The sequence below is a fragment of the Nelumbo nucifera genome, chromosome 4 (genome assembly GCF_055504915.1).
Source record: "Nelumbo nucifera cultivar China Antique chromosome 4, China Antique-T2T, whole genome shotgun sequence".
Taxonomy (NCBI): Eukaryota; Viridiplantae; Streptophyta; class Magnoliopsida; order Proteales; family Nelumbonaceae; genus Nelumbo; species Nelumbo nucifera.
In genome coordinates, this window is record NC_142652.1 from 87,659,496 (window position 1) to 87,682,170 (window position 22,675).

The following is a 22,675-nucleotide window of genomic DNA, read 5'->3' on the forward strand; positions in this document are numbered from 1 at the left end:
AGTGCATAAAGAGTAACCATGGAAAGCAAAGGTAGGATTGGGAAGCAAGCTGTAAAAGAAGCTATGATCTATTGGTGCTTTGGATCTAACCATACAGGTGATTATACTGCTCTTTTTGCCCAATCAAAGCTTTTGCTATATATCTGATGGCTAATTCAGAAGTGAAGACCAATTGCAGTTGGCTTTGTGACTTTCTATGAACCATGTTCTCTGCAAATTGCTCTTCTCCTGAATGTAAGTGTCAACAGGTATACATATTAAATATTAATCTAGGATATCCTTAAAAAATATAAAAATAATGATAAATTTCTTATTAACACTTAAGTTTTGTAAATGAGTTTGACGGGGGAGAAGACAAAACAATGCTTATACATGCATCTCTTTGCGAATACATTGATTGCTAGCTAACATGTCAGGAAGACAATTAGGGTGTTATCTAGGTTCTTAAAGAAAATTTTTAGTAATTCCTGTTTATTTTGATGTTGCTTTAATGTCTCCAAACCAAAATCCTCTTTTTCCTTTAGGCTGCATTTGGAAACGATGCAAATATGTAGTGTAAAACGGTTCACATAAATTGTAAAATTGGGTTAATTTTGCATTGACAAATTTACATTCTCACCAAATAAATTTTTAGCTGTAATGGATGTAAATACGAATTCCAATAAAACATGTCTTTTTTATCAAAAACCCACTTAAATGCAAATTTACTTCCTTTTTTATTGATGTACTTTTACATCTTATTATCAATGTAAATATGTATTGGAAATTGTGTTTTCTGTCATTTGTCAATGCATAAATGTAATGTTGCCAACCAGAGGCAAAAGTGAACCAGAGTGTAAATTTACCCTGAACTAGGATTTACACTCTATTTGCATTGTTTCCAAACGCAGCCTTAGTTTGTCTTTTCTTTCTTTTTTCGATTATTGCCTATTGATGCCTCCTTCAGGAGAATTGATTAAATGCAGTGGTTGAAAATTGTAATTCTAAGGGTCTGTCTGATTCGAGGGAATGGGAGTTTGGAATTGGAATCGGAATGGCCCATTCCCATTCCAAGTGTTTGGTTGACTGGAATGGAAATGAGATTCCCATTCTAGGTGGAATTGGAACCCCCGTATGGGGGAATGGCCATTCCCGACCCCCTCCCAGGGAATGCCATTCCCATTCCGGTTTATGGTTTCATTTTTTGCCTTTGGACAAGAATATCTTCATTTCCAATCCTACTGCCAAATCATCCGCAGAATGTGTAGATAACTCAGGAGACAGGAAGACATAAATCAACATATATGCAGAATCCAGAAATTACACAGAAGACCATTGAAACAAGTACAAACTCCTTGATAATAGAAGATGCTTCTGCAGATTTGGCTATGGAAGTGGATTTGCTCCAAGAAAAATTTATGGAAGTTATTTGTCACTGCCTAAATGTGACTCTTAGTTCTTTTCGGTGTTGCTTTAATAGAAAGTGTGATGCAGAAACGTGACAAAACATAAGAAAAAAATCTATGAAAAATTCGAAAAATTTAGGGTTTTAAGGCTAGTATTTCATTGGAAAATGTGAGGACAAATATTGGATAAGAGAGATTAGAAATCTAGGGGTCGAACTATTCATTCTAGTGTAAGAAAGTGAAGATTTCTGGAGACCAAATATCTATGTATAATATGGCCAACACCTGGAAAGGATTGTGGAGAAATAATTGTTTTGAAACTAGACACAAAGAACTATTCTTAGCCTTCAATGTATGGGATGGAGCACAGTACACAGTATTTGTTTAATTGTCCCTGCATACAGAAAGTGAAAGGAACTCTACCAACTGACCTAATAACCATCAAAACTTGAAACATGACTAAACAACAACCGGAAACAATGAATTCATAAAAGCCAAGACTACTGTCAATGAACGAAAATGACAAAACCTAATTTAGTTAGTACCAAATCAATGAACAACAGTAATAGAAGGCTAGAAGGAGGAACTGGAAGGGGAGGGGGGGAGAGAGAGAGAGAGAGAGAGAAGAAAACCCTAGAATCACCCTCGTGTGTGTGCGTGTGTTGTGGTTGAAGAGTGGGGAATCAGAGGAGCAATTTTGTGGGGGTTGTGTGGTGAAAGAAATGCAAGACTGTTTGAGGAAAATTGAAAGTCTATTGAAGAGGTGTTAGAGTTAACAATGATTAGGGTGGCACATTGGGCACTAGTGACAGGATTTTAAGGGAGTTTGCATGAATGATTTGATGAGGGGGTGGCAAACTGTGGCTACTTTTCAGATATCATGTCTTTGGATCTTGTCCTTTTACAACTTTTTTACCATTTTATATTACTAGTAGTAATATGCTGATGATGTTGGTGCCTGTTAGATCTGATCTCTGTTTTAGTTTCTCACTTTAATCAATGAGAGAATCGTTGATGTTGGTGCCTGTTAGATCTAAATGTCAACTCTCTAATGCAACGCTTATGCTGCTAAGCAGTCACGGTAGGCCCTGATTCGCTGGGTATCCAACAAGTGTTAGGCATCGAGGGCTAGTAAATAAGAAGCAAATGGCGGTGGCTAAATCAACGCATAAAGCCAGAAACTGAATATAGAGTACAAAACATTGGAATGGCTTTATATTCAATACTATGATATTCAAATGTCAACTGAAAAAAATATTTTTGCAAATGACCATATTTTCAAAGATGCAGAGTCCACATAATTATTGTGAAGGGGAACATTCATAAGAGGAGAGGGAGAGAGAGAGAGAGAGAGAGATGGACTTCATGGGTCATGGCTCCTTTGGCATTGCAATCTGGAGAATGGAGATGGTGAAAATGAAAGAGTAAGTTAATAGGGGTTAAAATAACAGTATCTCCTCCCTGTATCGTTCGTATGAAATTGATAAATGCTATTTTGGGCTTTGATTTTGACTGAGCAGCAATCAGGTCATGGCCAATCCATCCATATCTTATCTACTTCACTCAGTAATTCGCACAACGGAACTAACAACCATCATCCCCAACAGTAAGGTAGAACTGCCACCATTGTGCAAGCTCTGCCGCTGAGACACTGTTAAATATGGAATTCATGGTGCACTGCATTATCAGCAATTTATAGCACATTCTTTGTTCTATTAGAAACCATGATTCGTGCCGAGCTATGTTCCTGTTGCTGTCTGATATGACTCGATGTAGAGCAGAAGAAATATTGCTGACTACCCACTGAAGACGCCTCATGTAATCAATACCAGTTACTTCCAGGCCCACCCTGAGCTGCAGCGACTTTCCTTGCAAGGAACTGTGGCTTTGGTTGCACCGAATTGGATCCTTCAAGTCCTTCACTTTCTCCACTCTCATTTTTACAGCCAGGGTTCCTTCTTGGATATGAACAACTAGGAGCACACTGAGCTGTGACGGCAGTGTTTCTGGCCATTCTTCGCTGCTCAAGAGCCTCTGTTGCTGCCGCTACTCCACAGTTATTGTACCGCAACACTGAGCCAACAACTTTCCCAGGCTTCGCACCTACTATAACAAAAATACTGGTTATCAAATATGCTTAAGTTCAAAAATATGCAATATTATCACTGGTATAAAATCACTTGGTACAATTCACCTTGGCTAGCTTATTTATACCTTTATTTTCCAGTACTTCAATCAGTAAATTTATTTTATTATTTCCAAGAGTCCAAAGAGAGCTCCAAGAGTCCACAAGGCAGCAAATAGAATATTTCCAGTAACATAGGGGCATATGGCCCTTATGTAATACATCCCATCATGATCTAGTGAGATCATCGAAAATATACACACATAGGCTTCTTTGCGCACACGAGTTTAAACTCTCAACCTAGATCCATGTCTAAAATTGATTATAGATTGGTTGAGTCTGACTAAGAATAGCTGAGCTTCATCTTAGATACGAATTAAAGTATTGCATTTACAAAGCACATTAAGTGGTGAAAGTCATTGCATACTTAGTTGCTTTCTTTCCTTTAAAAGGCATGATTTGGATGAGCATTTGTTGACTCACACAAACCATTATCATATGTTCCTTTGAAGAGTAAGTAAAAAAGATGGCATATTTCAATTCAAGCATAGCAGAAAGGCTTTTCTTGAGGGTGGGTCTAGGCACAACGGTTGGGTTGCTCCAGTGCAACCTGGGTGACCAGGGTTCAAATCTTGGAAACAGCCTCTCTGTATGTGCAGGAGTAAGGCTACGTACATGTGTCCCTCCCCAGACCCCGTGTTGGCATGAGCATCATGCACTGGGTTGCCCTTTAGAAAGGCTTTTCTTGTGTTTCTATAGGGCTCTACCCATTCTCACTCAGCTGAAGGTCAATCTCCATTCGTTATCATTAGAGCGAAAACAATGTTTAACTCACTATCTTGGGTCTAATTAACAGTCTCAAACAGCCAAAAAAAGACAATAACAATAGCATAGCTCTGTTCTTATTACTATAGTGAAGATTACAATGAACAGATTGTGAAGTTTTTTAAAAAAAAAAGCTAGAACAGAAACATTTCTTTGGAGAAAATCATGGCAAAACCTCCAGGAAGGGATTAACGTAAAGATGGAAAAGATAAAACAAAGGAAACATAAAATGAAGAAATAACTGATTGTCTACATAGTGCGGTAAGACATTGTGGAGAACATTAGAAAAGGAGTTGATTTCACCTTGGAGTCTCTGAGGTACTTGTAGAGGAACCCTTGTTGTAGGAATCCCACAACCCCTGTCTGGTTGTGTCTTCTCAACTTCCTTGATGCTACATTTGGAGAGATCCCCAGTAACTTCTGCTGAACTTTGTGCTGTATTGTCTGAGTATAATACACAAGGTCTGCATCCATATTTCCATCAGTAACCAAGATGATACCCTAGCAAAGAGATGGAGAAGAATGACATTATCTATCTACCTGGGTAATGATGCATGCTGCCTCTCAGGTGGAGCAACTGTTGCACCATTTCCATAATGCTCCTCAAGGTATGCAAATTGCTTCTTAAATTGGTCAACAGCACTGTAAATAATGGTAACAACAATAGTATGATCAAGAGTTCTGGTAAAGAATTTATCTAGGAAGTCCACTGTTTTAGAAGGCTAATGAAATGACTCAAAATTGGTGGTTAAGCAGAAAAATAGATATTCTTGTTTAAAAGGCCATTGCCCAATGTCTGTCCCAGCTATCTGGAGTCTTGTACAAATGATGTAAATGTAAGCATTGGTTGTTTAGGAATTTAATGAAGAAGTTAAGATTTGAGTATCTTAGCTTAGTGTTTTATAAGATGAAATCACCAGTTCAGGTTTCAGTTGTGAAAAAGATTTGAGAATTTGGGCTTCGGTAACTTTTTCCAAAAGAAATCTTAAAATAAGAATTACATCACTTCAGCTGACATACTATTTTTTCAGTTTGAAGATTCAGATTTTATAATTGTGGGAGTTGCCCTTCATGTTGTATACACTCCATGATTGGAAATATCATCTACAGGTGCTGGCCAAATCTGTACTGAATGAAGCACAGACTGCTAGGGATGCAGCTTGGGCCAGACCAGCCTGAACACACATCCATGAAAAACAGGGTTAGATTGGGCTGAACATTGAGTTAGAATTAGTGTTGGAAAATGCCAACCCAATATGACATCAAGGTGGATTAAGTAGTCCTCTTCCATAAGGACAACAGGGTGCAGGCCTGGGAATGCCAATGGGGCAATGGGATGACAAGGTGCACCCTGTCCCCACCCATTACCCTGGTGGGGCTGAAAATCCCAGCCCCATCCCCGTCCCCGTGGGGAATGGGGACCCCTGAATTTGTCCCACCCTACCCCGGCCATTCCTACGTGCAAACCTGTTTCTTGGATATTGATCTTTCCCCAATGGAGTATATAATAGTTATTTTAGCTCTTAGAAAAAAGTTGGGTGTTGATGATTTAATTTTTCAGAAGCTTGTTTGAATGTCTCCCAATTGGGTATATAATTGTTTTCGACTTCTACATCCAAGTCTATTTTGTAACTTTCCATAAAAATGTTTGAAATCAGGTTGATAGGGTTTGGTTACGATTTCTTTTCTTTTTTTTTTAATTTTAGGCTTAGGTTACATTTTGAGTTGGGTGATTCAGGTTGATGCATGAGTTGGGTTAGGATTAGGGTTGAGGGCTTCTCACCTTGGGTTGGGTTAAAAATTTAAAATTGATCTTAAACTGAGCCAACCCAGATGGAGCGACACCCCTGCAGACCACATTAGCTGGGCCACGGTTGATATAATCATTAAAAGCCTGGTTATTTGATTTTCACAAGTTAAAGCCCAGTCCAAGTTTAATGGCCTGACTTGGTTATTTGATTTTTTTCCCCAGCTTATGTGCAATCCTCTGCTGGGATAGCTTTAGTGTTTTCGGTTTTAAGTTTCTTATTTAAAGAAAGCTGCAGAGTTGTTTAGATTCATGTTATTGCTTATAAACTAACGAACAGATAAACAATCTAGGGAATCTAACCCAAAGAAAATGAGAGGTAATGGATGTATATGTATATGAAAAAGGTGACCAAACGGGAATTATGTAAATGTCATGAATTTCATTGGACTAACTTAACATATCAAGATCTTTTAAGTCCAATATCTAAATTTAGATATGTAGGGCATCAATACCTTGGATACATAAAACCAGTTGATTCAGTTCCCTCCAGAAACTCTTTCAGCATCTTAGGATGGTACTCAAGAATCTCCCTGTAAATGAGCTCTCGTACATCCTCCTTTGTTATCCTCCTCCTCTCAAACTCAAACTCCATCTTGGTTACAGGTTGAGCAGAAGGTTCCCTCTCAACCTTGGCCAAGCCTCTAAAATAGGGATCTGCTAAAGCCTGATACCTTGCAGTACAAATTTCTTCTGTTAGAGCACACATGTTATGCAACTAAAATAGACAAAACGAAACATATCTACAGTACCTCCTCAGCAGTGGGTCGGTCTTTGGGTTCAAATGCTAACATCCTTTCCAACAAACGAAGAGCAAGAGGATCTGCATTTGGGAATTTTTGGGAGAAAGGTATAGGCTTTTTTTTGCGCATGCTGCTTAAATATCTGCGTGCCTTCTCATTACGTACCTGTACATGGAAAATAAACCAAAATAACTCACGTAGTAAATGATTAATAAATAAACAAAAAATATCATTTGCAACCACATCAAGTTGCATGACAGGAAATTGACCCTGGCAATGGCTTCAGGAGAAGGTGTTCCCAATAGATCTGTGATCAAGTCCAACTGGTGGACCACATTTTTTCCAGGAAAGAGAGGTTTCCCTGTTAAAATTTCAGCAAAGATGCATCCAATGCTCCAAATATCTATTGCCGGTGTGTACTGCAACATTTACAGAGAGAAAATGAGTCTTTCATGAAGTGAAGAAAGTACAAAACAAAGAATTGCTGCATGCACAATCAGGACTACATCCATACAACAATTTGTGCTATTTAACTTAATTGTGCATTGGTTTTTACCAATACCTAAAAATGGAAAGCTTTCTAGCATCAGTGGTTTTGCTAGAAGCTAGTAATCTCTAACAAGTCATTGAATTCAACACAAAGACAGTGAGGTTTCAACAAACACTAATCAGACATTTATGTTCAATTGAATGTTCCAAATCCATAAAATCTTGAAATGCTGTCACAAAGAAATTCAGAGTTTAAAAGTCAGAGCCATACTTAAATACAAATAGTCTTATGGAGGGTACTTGTACAAAGAGAGCTTCACCAGAAAATTTGTTTTATATGGTTTGAAGTTGACACGGATGATGGAACATGTTTAAGTTTCACCAATCATAGCGGTATTATCAGGGAAAATAAGGGGAAGGAACTGTATGAGGCAGTAGCTCATGGCCCTACTGCATCTAGCAAAACAAAAAAGGTCCTACTATGGATTTTGAAAGTGATCTGGAGAGAGTTGAGGATGAGGGAGATTATAAAGTGGTGGCCTGTTAGATGCCCTCATATTCAGCTTGGTTTCTAAGTCACTTCAGAAGGGAGGCAGACAGTTTGCTTTGAGAATTAAGTATTAACAACTCATTCAGATAGATACTAAGAACAGACAACTTCCTTGATAACTAGAGGGATGAGAGAAGCTCCCTGTATAGTCGTATTAGGGCATGACCATTCCAGGTTACTGCCCCCGTTTTTGCAGCTTCCGATGGTCAGTTGGGCTGTATTGTTGGGTCCAGGGTGTGTACTTCGTGCTTACTATTAGGTCATCATCAATAAGCTCTTATTCATGTTACTGATCAATAAAAACTTAAAAAGATTAAAAAAAATTATCACTATGGTCCATACTGTTTAAAAGGTTATCTTACTATCCTGTAACAACCTCAAGGTCATCAATCTACTAACATAGTAGCCACCAAGTTCACCCATTTGAAAGAGAAAGAATAAATAGAGAAGAAAAGGTAAGGAAGATGACAGCACATTATCAGAAGAACTAAAGAAGGAATATGGGCATCATAATCCCTTTCCATTAAACATGTATTATGTGCTTGGGACGACTAAAAAAGCATCAGCCAGTCACTAGACAGTAACATGAAATAGTATCTTACTTTGAAGCTGCAAAAAGCAATGTGTAATACTTCATCATTGAGAAGCATGACATAAAAAGTTGGAACACTATAATATTCTCTACTACTATCCAAATATCAGTCTTCCCATCATGCAATCAAGAAAGCCCCAATCTCTATGGATGCAAGCCTTCTCACTTTCCATAAACTACAAATATGCCATCCCTTTCTCAGGAGTTCATACATGTACTATTGTGGCAATAAAATAAAAGCCATTTCATGGTGTTTCATTTACCTAGTTGCTCCCGAACATAAACTATTGACTTATAGGATTTCTGGTAAGATCTACAACCCCATTATGATGTGCAGGTATGGATACTGACAGACATGGATATGGGAAACAGGGAATTGACTCTTTATTTCCTAAGATCCAGGACAGAAATAAAGGTACAGGTATCTCATATAATAAGCTTATATCATGCTTAGCCCAGTGCACGAGGCTCCCACCAATGGGGAGTCTGGGGAGGGACAGATGTACACAGCCTTACCCCTGCACATACAGCGAGGCTGTTTCCAAGATTTAAAACACTGGTCACCCAGGTCACAATGGAGCAACCTAACCATTGTGCCAAGGTCCACCTTATCATGCTTCTATATCTAATTTTTGTAGCTATGTTTCAGTTCTCAATATGTATGTCCTGCCAAATTTAATTAAAATGTATACCTATAGTATAATTTATTAAAGCATACCACTTTACACATTTTAAAAGTGTAGATGATAGAGTATATCTATAAGTTTTGATGCAGTATTTGGTGTCATATCAGGTATTAGTTACATATTGTGCTTATCACTGGTATTCTAGGAATGTACAGATATCCAGGTATAATACATCTCGATACCTGTACAACTTATCCAATATGGGAATTCTAGAATAGGAAAAAAGTCCACATATAATCCAGTTAGCTGATAGTGTATATATCAGTTGTGGAGAATTTTAGCAGAGAAGGAAGAAAAGAACTACAGAGAGGAAAAGGAAATTTAATCACTACACACCCCGGTTCCTGTAAAATTTTATTCAATGTTGTAACTTTAGCTAGACATACCTGTAGGACCGTCTTTGACTCTGTTCACAAAAAATAATAAAAAAAATACTGTTTTCTATTTGTAATTTCTTAGTACACAAGAAAATGTTCTCCCTTTTTATCTTTTGTTTGTGTGCACACATGTAAGCACGTGTGGAAAAGAAAAGACTACTCAAGGAGAATAAAAAAATAGGGAGAAGTATATCACCATAGACCATACAAGTTGTCCCTAGAACACACTTAGATAAGACATTAACCTTTTCCTAGGAAGGTGGAATACTGACAGTTCACCTGCCATTATACATCCAGATTAAAAAGGTAAAATAAATAAGAATGACAAATGTAGTGAGATATTGCAAAACATTGCAGTGACACAAGCACCAAGGCTTGATATGCTAAGCACATGAAAGGCATATTCCAATTAAAGCAAAGGCAGTGGGTGTAATATGAACATACTGAACACAAAGCCTTCCAAAACTTCCCTGGAATAAAAAATAAATAGAAATTATAGAAAAGTCGATAACAAATTACCAGCATTCAAACAAAATAAGTATCATGATAATAAGATGGTCATAGCAAAGTACTTCCAAGAAATGGCAAACTTGGAACTTCTCATGCACCTTTGAAAAGAAGGATCCACACAATTCTGGAGCTCTATACCATCTTGTTGCAACATAATCCTGTAAGTGCATGTTTTACAGAGAACAGACCAAAATGAAGTAAGCATCGAGAACAAAAATTAAGGTGCATACTGCCTTTGATTGGCAAGAAACTTACTGTCCAAAATATGGCTGTAGGTGCATCATTGAAAGCCACCCTTGCAAGACCAAAATCACAAATCTTAAGCTTGCAGTCAGCATTTGCTAAGATGTTTTTTGGTTTTAGGTCTCGATGAAAAACATTAGCTGCAAAATAATTACAGAATTGTGAACTATTAATTAAGAAAAAGGAGAAAGAAGGAATTAATCATGCTATATTTCATAAGGCATTAGCTCAGTTTTGAAATAACTGAACGAACAGACAAATTGGTAGTTCTAAATAACCTGTGTGTATGTACTTCAAGCCTCGAAGAAGCTGATAAAGAAAGAACTGAAAATGTTCTGGTGTCAAATCATCATTTGCTTTAATAACCTGGTGCAGATCAGATTCCATAAGCTCAAAAACAACATATATGTCTTTGAACTCCCTTCTTGAAGGAGGCAACAGGATGTGCTTAATTTCCACAATATCAGGATGACGGAGGAGTCTAAGAAGCTTAATCTCACGAAGAATGCGTGTAGCATCAGAGACATGCTCAAAGATATCATTGATCTTCTTAATTGCAACTTTCTCCCCAGTGTAAGTATCATATGCGGAGCAAACAACACCATAGCTCCCTTTACCTATTACTTCTTCTATTCTGTACCTGCTCCCCTCACCATACTCTGTGAAAAAATCTACCTCAGCAGATGCCTGCATCACCAAATTACAGGACATGGCAGGCATCAATATCTCACTCTCAGCTTATACCATAGATGATTTGACAGAACCCATAAAAGAACATAACAGGAAATAGATCGCCACCAGTGGGAGTTCAGTATAACCAATATGAAACTAATACAGATATAGAGTTGTAATTCCAAACTAACTAAACTGGAAACATTGATTGAAGTACATTACAAATAAATAAATAAATATACATACCCTAAGAGAGAAAAGCTAAAAAGATTAAGCGGAATTTACATATTCAATTCAATGCAAAAGAAAATGAATGGTCGTGATATGGAAGCTGCATAGTAATACATCCTGGTGATATTCTTTTGAATTAGTTTTCAATATGGAACCTTGCACTGTATATGGTGGAAAGATTTGTCTTACGCCTTGCACGATGACGGGAGAAAATTTGACTTATGTACAGTAGATAGCTGACATTGATTTTTGACATAAAAAGTAACTATTATACAAAGTCAATGCCGATTATTTCCAAAAGAAATTGTACAGGAATTGTTTCGCTTAATCCAATACCAGAGGAACTTGCAGGCCTGACTTACCAAATAAAGGTTGCCACCAAGAAGAAAAATTATAAAAACACGGATCTGCTAAAATTACAAAATTGGCAAGTTTCAAGGTACTTAGGGGGAAGGGGTTGAAGATTTCTGGAGGAAGTGAGAAGACAAGAACCAAATCCAATCGGTATCGAAGGAAAAGTGAACTTGAAAGAAGAGGAAGCAACGAAGGAAGGACCAAAAAAACTTGGAAACAATAATGATAAAAGCATGAAGAGGGCTCCATGGTCAAAACAATCTAATTGGATCAAAGATGTTCAAAAAGAAAGAAAATGAAAAAACAAATAAGTAAACAAACAACGAAAATTACATTTACCTTCTTCCGCTGATCAGGTTGCATCTTAGAAGTGAAAGCTTAAAATCTTCCAAAGCGAGAAATCAAGAGGAACATCCCACAAATTCGACGAACCGAAATAACTAGAACCAGAATCTTCAGATAACTCGTACTTAAACAAAATCAGAAGGTGGATACAACCTTTACTTCACAAGCGAGCTTCGCTTACAGAACACGTATATTGAGATCTTTTGGAATGTACATCAGCTCAAAGTTCCAAGTCTGAGATCTGAAGAGAGCAGAAGGCCTGAATATCACTTCTATAGCAATAAAACAATCCAATTTGAGAGAGAAAACAATCAATTTCTCTAGTACAAGTAGATGCAGCTAGATCGGGAATGAAGTAAGAAAGCCCTAATTGAACTAACTAATTCAAGAAGGCAAAAAGGATGAATAAAAGAGGACGAAATCTCAAAACCTGGAGCTGAATGTAGCTGGTAACAACAGGTTCCAGATCAGAGTGAAGTGTGAACCTCTAATTTCTCCTGCTAGAACTAAAAGCTGGAAAAGCGAACCTAAGATGATCAAACAGGCGATGATCCCTAACCTGCAACTCAATCTTGCTACTTTTCTATACAAATTTAATACTTTCTTTTACGTTTTTAGGTGGAATCAGAAGACCGAAAAAAAATCTCTGAATTTGGATAAACTGGATCAAGAGAAACAAAGAACAGCGGAAAACAGAGTCTGCTTTAGATTTCCAACAAAAATGAAGTCAAACAGTGAAGGAAGCGATAAGCGAAAAGGCAGAGGAGCCGCACTGCGCGAGAGCGAGAGCGAGAGCGAGAGAGAGTAAATTCTCAATGAAAATGAAGACTGAATTTTAAGAGGTCCTGGTTTTTAAGTTAAATTTGTATTTTTTTTTTTGGGTAAACGGTTTATTGTAATTATTTATTAATTATTGATCGGTTGTTTTTTCCATATCATATCTTTTCTATATCATTGCATTAAACAATTTCTTCCCTTCATGTCTCCCTTTCCTGATTTGTCTCTCATTATTATTCTTTATCTTCGATGGCTTTTGCAACTTTAATCTAAGTATCATGATTTGTAAGAGTATCTCTCTTAAATTACCTTTGCTAATTTTCTGATTTTGCATCTCCATTAAAATGGATAAAAAAGTCAATACTTGGTTGAAATGTGCATTTTCTCTCTCTCTCTCTATATGTAACATTAGCTATAACTTTTTTCCTTCTTCCTTCTTTACATTGTTTACTAATTTATCTTTCTCATTGTATTTGAACTTACTGAAACTATAGATTTCAACTAAACGATAGATTGGTTGTCAATGGAGCTACAAACAAGTAAGGAAATTGGCTAGACAAAAGAGTAAAAAAAGTGAAACAATCAAACATTTTGGAGTTGAAATGGGTTAATTTTTGGAGATGGGAACTTACATGATGGGGGCTTTATGGTGAGTTAGTTGGTCACTTCATATTTTTTTTTTCCTGTTTGATTTAATTTGCTGTTTATTTTTTGCTTTATAAGGTTCACCAAGGTTTGATGAGGAAGCTCATAGCATTGATTAACATGGTGTTTGGTTATGTGGGCATTTATTCAATAAACGTTGTCACATAGGTGTCAGTGCCACTTCAATAGTTTCTTTCTCTTGCTCTTTCGTACGCATTGAGAATGAAAAATGTGAACTTTGGTTTTTGTGCATGCCAATCGTTTGTGGAAGTTATTTTTTAAAGTTTCCACAAACGATCAGACATTTTTTTCAATGTTACGTTGATGTGAAACCTAGTGGCATGAGTCCGGATCTCCTGCCCACGTTAATCGCAGCCACACATGGAGAACGTCTCGTCCTTTACATAATATCATGCAGGGGGAGATATTCCCAATTCACGGGAGGTAGTGTATTGTGGATAGGTGTGGGCAGAATTCTCGTGGACAAGAGATCCAGAGTCTAGTGGTGCCTAGTTATCATAAATGATTGTAATTATTACTTTTCTCGGTTTTACCAACAAATAAAGTACAAACATTGAATGAAAAACATAAATGGAACCAAACAAATACTAAGAAGCTTCACTAGGTGATTTATTTTCTCAGCCAAGCAACTTAAACTTACATTTTATTTCATCATGCAAATTTTGGGGCTGTGTAGTTTATTTCGTAATTTATGTTGATCTGTATTTTAATGAATCTTTTATGCTTTATATATATTATTTTCTTCAAATATTATTCCCTAATCTCTATTGCAACCGAGGATCATTGTGGCCTGAATTAGATCAAGTGATCAACTACTCCGAGATGTACATGATACTAATACAATATCTGCACTATTACCATGGCTATTCCTAAATACAAGGTTGTTTGATTTGATATTCACCATATTGTAGGTACTTCTGGACGCGCTTTTTAGTGGCAATTCCCCCACCCTATAAATCCCCAAAACACATTATATGTTTTATAATTTACTATACTTATTTTTGTGAAGAAACAATGCTTATACCTATCTTTTATCTATGTTTATTTCAAAACAAACTATAAGATTTCATTATGATAGGGCTTTCATGTAATCAGGTCTTCATAGTTGCATCAAATTGAAGTATCTGTATTAGAGTTGTTCAATTGGAATATACAATTTCATCAGTTGGAAAATATAGTTAAATAAGTATCAGCAGTAGATGTTAGACATATTCAACAAGTATCAGTAATATAGTTAGTTGTTCAGTTGGAATGCACAATTTTAATAATTGATAAAACTGTGGTCAGGACTATTCCACTTGGAGAGTTTGATGCAGTGGGAACAGTGGTGAGGACTTTTCTTTGTTTTCAGCATAGGCAGGCAAAGTTCATACTTTGGGATTAATCCAAGTATTTAAGCATATGCTAATGAATCTCCACTACAGGTTAAATTGTCTTTGGATTTATTACATGTTTTCTCCACTACAGGTGAAAATCCTACTCTGATTTACCCATAGAACAAAACCAATAAAGGGGCTAAACGCCAGCTTTCTGCTGGTGATTTACAGAGAAAACTAAGGGAATTGAGATGTCATTAGGTTTATTATAGGATTCATGAGAGGGTTTATATCTAACAACTTCACCAATCATCATATCAATACAACTGCTAATTCTTACTGCCTTTTTTTTTTATATGAATTAGTTTGTTTCTTAACTTACTCCCCTTCTCTTGCTTTATATTAGTAAGCTGGTAGTCCAACTTATTTCTAGCTTGACTAATGATTTCATAGCTTCTTTATTAGACCTCCCTTCCAGTAGAGTTCCCTCATTTTTTTAAATCTTTTTCTTTTGCATTCTTAGGTGACGTTTGATAACACTTTAAAGACCTTTGAAGTCTGAAAGTATTGTTTTTCAAACGTCAAAGGTGTTTGGAAGTGTATATGAATTTGGGTCTGAAAATTATTTTCAGATCTAAAATAATAAGACATGGGCTAGGTGTTGAACACGTTCATATGTGTTTCAGACCTGGCTGAATGTCCAAAATACCCTCTCTCTCTCTCTCTCCCTCCATCCTTTCTTCTTCTCTCACTATTGCAACTCCTCCGACAAATTAGCGGCAACAAGTTTCGGCCTCTCTCTCTCTCCCATTTCTTCTTCTTTTCTCGCCACTACAACCGAATAGTCTAATTTAGAGGTAAAATAGTAAAATTAATGAATTTCAGATGCTGAAGGTTTGATCCAAGACAAACAACCTTCTTTAATCAGAGCCTCTAAAAAGTCAAAAAACAATTATGTCTCTTTTCATATTTCAGACCCTTTTAATATCTTTTTAACTTTTCATATTTATCAAATGCCACCTTAGTAATTCCTCTTGTAATGGCAATGGTCACATGGGGATAAGGAAGTAAAGAAAGAAACAAAATAGACTTAGGCCATAATAATTAGCAAGATGTATAATCAGTCGTTCTACCTATTATAAGGTTCATTTTCCCTCAATTTTCCTTACAATGCCCGTGGATCGCACGGGTTCCAACTAGTCAATAAAAAGTGATTAATCATATGCGAGCTCTGTTAATGATGGCTAGATCCAATAATTTAATTACTTGTTATTTTAGAATGTTGAAAAGTAGTGCTGTGGAGCCTTCACTTTGAGGAGCCTTCAGCCATTGTTAAATGGAGTGAGTCTGGGACCAAGGTTCAAAAGTATCGATACGTAGCTAATATGTTTCGTGATGATGGGTTTCTGATACGCCCTTTCAGGGGTTGCATTGAGTCAAACACTGGTTTAAAAGATAGCCAGGCCTTAAATTAATCCCTCTGGACCGATTTTAAAAAATAAATAAAACCTTAAAAAAGTACCGATACAAGCCATATAAGGCTGTATCGATACTTAGAACCTTGTCTGGGACTCTAAATTTGCTACGTATCTCATGATTAGAGCGTCGGAATCCACCATCAGATGGGTCATATATCAGCTCAGCTCACCTGTGCAAACTACAAAGTTCTACCACCCTAGCATTAGTGCATTCCGTCCCACACTATCTGTACTTCTGTAGTTTTAGAACCCCTGCATTTTTTTCGTAGGTAAACCCACACTGACCTGACCCTATCGGGTTATAATCAGGTTTTGGGTTAGGGTCGGGTTGGGGAGAACCTGCATTGACCCGACCTGTTGATGCTTATATATAATATCAATTGGATATAGGTATAGTATGCTATAGATGAGGTAGGGTGGTGCTAGTTTGGTAGCGTCTCTACATTTAGTCGGATTGGGTTCGATTCGGGTTACTGTTTTGGGTTGGGTTCGGGTTTGGTAACCATGTCAAAACCAACCCATTGACATCTCTAATAATGGCAGACCCGGTCACCCTTCCCCTCTCCCCATTGGGGATCAGGAATTCCCGAATTTTTTCACTCTGTGTAATCATCTAAAAATACATCAAACTTTGGATGTATTATGATAATAGCATTATGAGGATTTGAGAGTATTTTAGAAATAGAATTATGAGATCTTAGGGTTTTTAAAATTTAATAAAAATTCATAGGCATTTTTAAAATTAAAATTAAACTTAAAAAGATATTTTAATAATTTATCACATATTTGAAGAATTATATACAAGTCCCATCCCTATCCATCCCTATTTAAAATCGGGAAAAGCTTATCCCATTTGAGACGAGGCAGACCCTAGTTTCATGGGAAAAATTATCATCCCTGACAGACTAACACAAGCATTGATTGGTCACGAATCTCACGATTCTTTGAGACATTGGGCATGCTAAAAGACTCGTAACGCCCACGCCCATAGAGGAGTTTCATCATCCATTCCCTGAAGTCCACTCCCCAAATGGCCAACCACTCCCATTAATTACTTGATATGACTTTTGCAAATAAATTTTTTCATCATGACATATGCAGAGCTGTAATGTGGACTCTGCTAGGTTGGTATGACCCATTTTTGCAGGTTGTTTGCACTATAGTGGGCCATGTGGAACCGACATGTGGGCCTTGGTGGGCTGTTCCTACCTGGTCAGGACTCAGGAATCCCTCAAAGGGAAGCTTGGCATGACTCATGACACGAGCCCAAGCGGGCTGTGCCAGGCCATCGATGGCACTTTTTTTTAGATAAAAATTTAAAAAAATAAAAAAAAAGATTAAAATAAATTAATAATATAGACAAAAAATTATTCTATATGAATTTTGATTTATACAATTATTTGTGTGGGTGGGAGGTGAGGATGGGGCATGTGGTGCCAAGCGGGGCCACGGGCCATGCTAGCATGACCCACTCCATTGTATTGTGTCATGCTAGCCCTAGTAGGAGTGTAGGACTCCATGAAGATTGTGAAAAAGTAAGGGAATGTTCGGTTAAGTGTGGTATGTTTGAATAATCCAGGGGCTTTTATAGATCCCTCATTCTTCCACATTAAAAATTTGTATAACCAGGACAATGACAGATAGAGAATCTATTACAATATAAGACGAGTATTGTAACATAGGTGAGGTTTGGGACAATACATTTAGACAGCTAATAAAAATTTATGAAAGGGAACAAACCATTAATTTCCTTTGAATTAGGGCCCTACTCTTCTGTGGTTGAAATCAGATGATTTAAACCACATTAACTACTTAACAATTATTCTGCAAATAAATTTTACTGTTATTTTTTGTAAAGATTGTGATAGTTTAAAAAGATGATTTGGACATTTGTTATTATTTTCACTATGAAGTGTGTTATGTTGGAATCCACTATGCCCTACTTTGGTGTGGTTGAACTCACATGATTTAAATCACACCATGCTTCATACATGGATTAGGGCAGATCGGGCTTTACACATTTGATAAGGGTTATAGCATAGGGGTTAATCTGACCTGGCCCCTAACATGTGCTATAGGTGTCATATTTTAATGTTTAGAAATAAAAATATAAAATATAAGACAATATATATTACATATAATAATGAGCAAGTTTGGCTCGAAAAATTCTGCCCAAGCCCAAATCCAAAATTTATGGGCGAGGCTGAAAATTATCACCTCTATCTAGGGGTGTCAATGGACCAGTTTTGGGTTGGATTCCATCTAAATCAAAATTCATTTGAATGGATTGGACAGACCAATAAGACATTGTATTTGGACAGACCAATATGACATGTTGGATTGGACCTGGTCCGTCCATAATGAATTTATATTGGATTGAATCAATATTTAGTCCATTGATAAAATATAAGAATATAGGTGTCAATGGACCATATTTGAATTGAAACCAATCTAAATTAATAGGAATTTCAACAGATTGAATAGTCTCTGGACCGGTCCAAAATGATCCAAAATATTCATTGGACTGGATTGGACCAGGTTCATTTGTAATGGATTCACATTAGATTGGATCGGGTTGGATCAAATCCAGCCCAATTGACACCCCTACCTCTATCAATAAGGTTTTCTACATCATGGTGTGGATGTATTGATAGGAATCATCCAATTTACCATAGAGTGGACTAATCCATAGATTTTGGTGTGAAAAAAAATGGTGATACTTTTATGTTTTCAAACAAAGCAACGTGGTTTCAAAACAAGAAATACCCCTAAAAAGAACATAATGAGTGTGGCATGTCTCAAAACCAACCAATCCACAAAATACCAAAAAGAAGTTGGAAAAGGAAGTGTTTGGCTCAGCTTGCTTTAGTTTTTTATTTTTTTTATCTTGCTTTAAGTTTTTATGATGGTCTTTTAGTTAAGGTGGCTATTGATGGTAGACAATAGAGGTAGAATTAGTTGCTTTTCACTTTTATTTCATGTTTTTTTGCAAATATTAATATTTTATTTTTTGTAAGCATTTATTTCTTCTTTTTTTTGGGTCAGGAATTTTTTTTTATTTTCTATATTTTACTAAATTCATCTTGTTGTTTATTATTGTAAATGTCTGAATACCTTGTAGCCAGAGGTATTGGTCATAGAGATTCTATAGTATCATTAGACATGCTCAAGCTAGCTCTGCATAGTTTAGGTGGTCTATTGGCAGTCCAGATCAGGTAGACATGTCATTGTAAGTACGTTAAATGAATACTTCAAAAATTTTTTGATACTTGTCTCTTGAAATACCCCAATCAACCTTTGAAAAAGATTAAAGATAACTTTTAACAGTTGTCAGAATATTTATAAAGTGCTCATGGAATGTGTTTCATATGTTGTGCCTATAGGATCCAATCCCATCTGTTGGTGCTGAATATACAGAACTACCCTGTACTTTAGGGGTAGTGACACTAACAAGTTCTTGAACTTTCGTTAGCGACACAGTCACTTTTTACTTTCAACTTCCAACACTCTGGTTCCATTATTAGCATTCTGTTGGTTTTGAACTTTTATGAGACCATTTTGCCCTTTTTTATTGTGGGTTGGAAACAATAATGGCAAAATCCCTACCTCTTTCTAACTATCTGTCTCTCTTTTGAATGAAAAGAAAAAACAAACGAGAAAAAGATAAGAAAAGTTCAAAACTTAGATTTTGGAGATACAATATAGAAATGATCTCATAGTAGTTCAAATGAAAGTTCAGTAAACCATGCGTCACTACCCTCTAAAGTAGAATGTAGTTCTACATATTTTACCTTTTTCTTTTCTTTTTTTCTTTGTTCTTTTTTCTTTTTCTTCTTTTTTAATAGAAGCATACATCATTTTCAAGGGTTGCAAGTTTTGTAGACAACATTTCATTATCATCATTTAATCCTTGTCCCAACATATGCGGTTGGTTATTTGAATCCTTTCGTTAAAAATAATAAAAAAGAAATTCCTGTTTCACCATTTTGTTTTGTTAAGTCTTAAATGTCATACCCGTTGTTAAATGAAAAACACCCTATCATGCCTTATCCATATTTTATCACACTCGGGTTAAAATGTAGCATGTTACTTAAATGCATTGATACAAGTACAATAAGGTTGCATTTGGCATTTTTTATTTTAAGGATTTATCTTTTTTTTTTTTCAGCTATTTGCCGTGAAAATGCCCCTTATGAACATTGAATTTTTAACAGCAAATAGGAGATAAGTCCTTAAAGAATGCCAAATGCAGCCTAAGTCAATTTCAAATCTATGTTCATAAAAGTTTTGACAGAAGTGTTAATGCCAACTACCAACCTTTATCTGGGCTATGTAGGACAAACTCACACTAGTTCAAACTATGTAACTAGGGGTGTTAATGGACCGGTTTTGAGTTGGACTCCGTCCAAATCAAAATCCATTTAGACGGATTGAATGGATCAATAAGGCATATTGAATTTGGATGGATTGGACGGATCGATATGACATATTGGATTGAACCTGGTCCGTCTATATTAAATTTATATTGGATTGAGCCAATATCTAGTCTATTGATAGAAGATAAGAACATGGGTGTCAATGGACCAGGTTTGAGTTGAAACCAATCTAAATTAACATAACTTTGAACAGATTGAACAGTCTCTGAACCGATCCAAAATAGTCCAAAATATTCATTAGACTGGATTGGACCAGGTCTATTTGTAATGGACTCTCATTGGACCAAATCTAGTCCAATTGACATCCCTATATGTAACAAATTCTCAGGATGATTGTAAAGAGAATGCTAGTAAACAATGAGTCTATAATGACACAACTATTTATTAACATATTTCTCTCTATTTATAATTATAATGTTGATGATGTGATTCCAATATTCACCATAGAAAAGATGAAACTAGATTTACTAAGTGATGTTTCCATGTGCGGCTGTGGCTGTAGTCTCTTGGGTCCGGCTGTAGATGTTTCCAATTTAGATCGACATGTTTCCAAAGGGCTTAAAAAATATAGGACTGGTGAAACTTAATAAATTGATCAATGTTATTAGTTTGTAAACAGATCCAGGCTCATGGTTCATATATTAAGTCCCGTTTGGTTTGTGGGAATAGGGATCTGGAATTGAAATCGGAATCGGAATGAATTATTCCAGTTCCAACTGTTTGGTTGGATAGAATCAGAATCTTATTCTCATTCTTGTTGGAATGATATTCACCCATTTGAGAGAATGGCCATTCTCTACTCTTTTTTTGGGAATGAAATCTCATTCCAACTGAATTCAATTTCTATTCCAATTTCTGTTTGAATCAAACAGACTATAAGACTATAAAGAATAGACCATTCCAATTTTAATTCCAAAGGATTTCCATTGCGGAAAACAATACGTACATATTCGGATATTCCTCTATTTATTGAATCGGATTTGGAAATAAGGCATACTGAAATTCAATGTGGACTCGTCGAGTACGTGACGATTTGAACCACAATTTGAAAAGCATTTTCAGAATCTGTCACTGTGACCCATCTATGACCTAGTTGTGGTTCATATTTTAGTAACGTAGATTTTTGTTTCGTGCTCCTGTCATTGGAATCTCTGTCATTCTCAGTGAAATGTGACACCGCAAAAATAAGAATTTGTCCTGGAGTGATCTTTGGCTAAAAAAATTAAACAAGAGGTAAAAATGGATATTGAAGCTCTAAAACATGTTTTATGTTCATCTAAAAACTAGTGTAAGGGATAGCATGTGTAGCAGTAAAGGTTAAATATATAAGTTAATGTTATATAATTAAAATTTGTTTTTACGAGGTACACAAAATCAAGGGAACTATTTGATTTATATAATGTAAATGTGTGTTTTAGTAAAAATATAAAAAAAAATTAATTACATTAGTGTCACATTTGCAGTAAAGCACAAGTAAAATGCAATTGATTAGACCGTTTGAAAGTATGCCGAGTAAGGTTTAGTTGAACGCTTTAGCTGTTTAGTGGGCTGTAAAACTAATGATAAAGTTTCAGGTCAGTATTAAATATATGGGATTCACATCTTTTACAGTAGGACCCATGAATTTATTATTAGTGCAAAACCTCATTATTGATTCCACAACCTGTTGAACAATTAAAGCATTCCGAATTCACAATAGCCATGCCTCAATTCAACCAGCTGAAACATTAAATGCATGTTTCCTCTAAGGGTGAATATGAACTGAGCCAAATATTAGACCATTCAAGATTGTCTTACCATAAAAGTATAAGACTCTGAGTCGAGCTCAAACTCAATTTGAGCTAGAACTAAAACATTCATATGTTTGAGTTCTGCTCGGCTTTAGCTTTACAGTGAGACAAATTCAATTATGTTTGTCAACTTCACAACACGAGCTTCAAGCTATTTGAATTTGAATTGGGCCTATATATATTTTGCTGGAAACTCAATTTGAACCAAGCGGAATCAAACTTTTCGTGAGCGAAGCTCGAAAGCCTCGAATCGAATGGCTTACGAATTACTTGATTTG

The 22,675-nt window shown here is 36.2% G+C and overlaps 1 protein-coding gene across 6 annotated transcripts; it reads right to left on the reverse strand.

The window, feature by feature from the left end:
• Positions 1-2,573: 2,573 nt before the first annotated feature.
• On the reverse strand, positions 2,574-12,766 carry LOC104612864 (mitogen-activated protein kinase 15-like). Of its 6 annotated transcripts, none has more exons than XM_088902368.1 (11): positions 12,365-12,766; positions 11,929-12,175; positions 10,611-11,019; positions 10,345-10,472; positions 10,188-10,247; positions 7,155-7,304; positions 6,895-7,050; positions 6,598-6,809; positions 4,876-4,977; positions 4,639-4,799; positions 2,574-3,488 (listed from the first exon to the last, which is right to left on the reverse strand). In XM_088902368.1, exons 2-11 carry the CDS (start codon positions 11,950-11,952, stop codon positions 3,208-3,210), a joined length of 1,683 nt encoding a protein of 560 aa, XP_088758494.1. In that variant the 5' UTR covers positions 11,953-12,175; positions 12,365-12,766; the 3' UTR covers positions 2,574-3,207. The 6 variants fall into 6 exon arrangements, with proteins under 6 accessions (XP_088758494.1, XP_010278789.1, XP_088758491.1 ...); XM_010280487.3 differs by having other exon boundaries at positions 2,574-3,491; XM_088902365.1 differs by having other exon boundaries at positions 2,574-3,491; positions 10,152-10,247; positions 12,365-12,764.
• Positions 12,767-22,675: the final 9,909 nt, after the last annotated feature.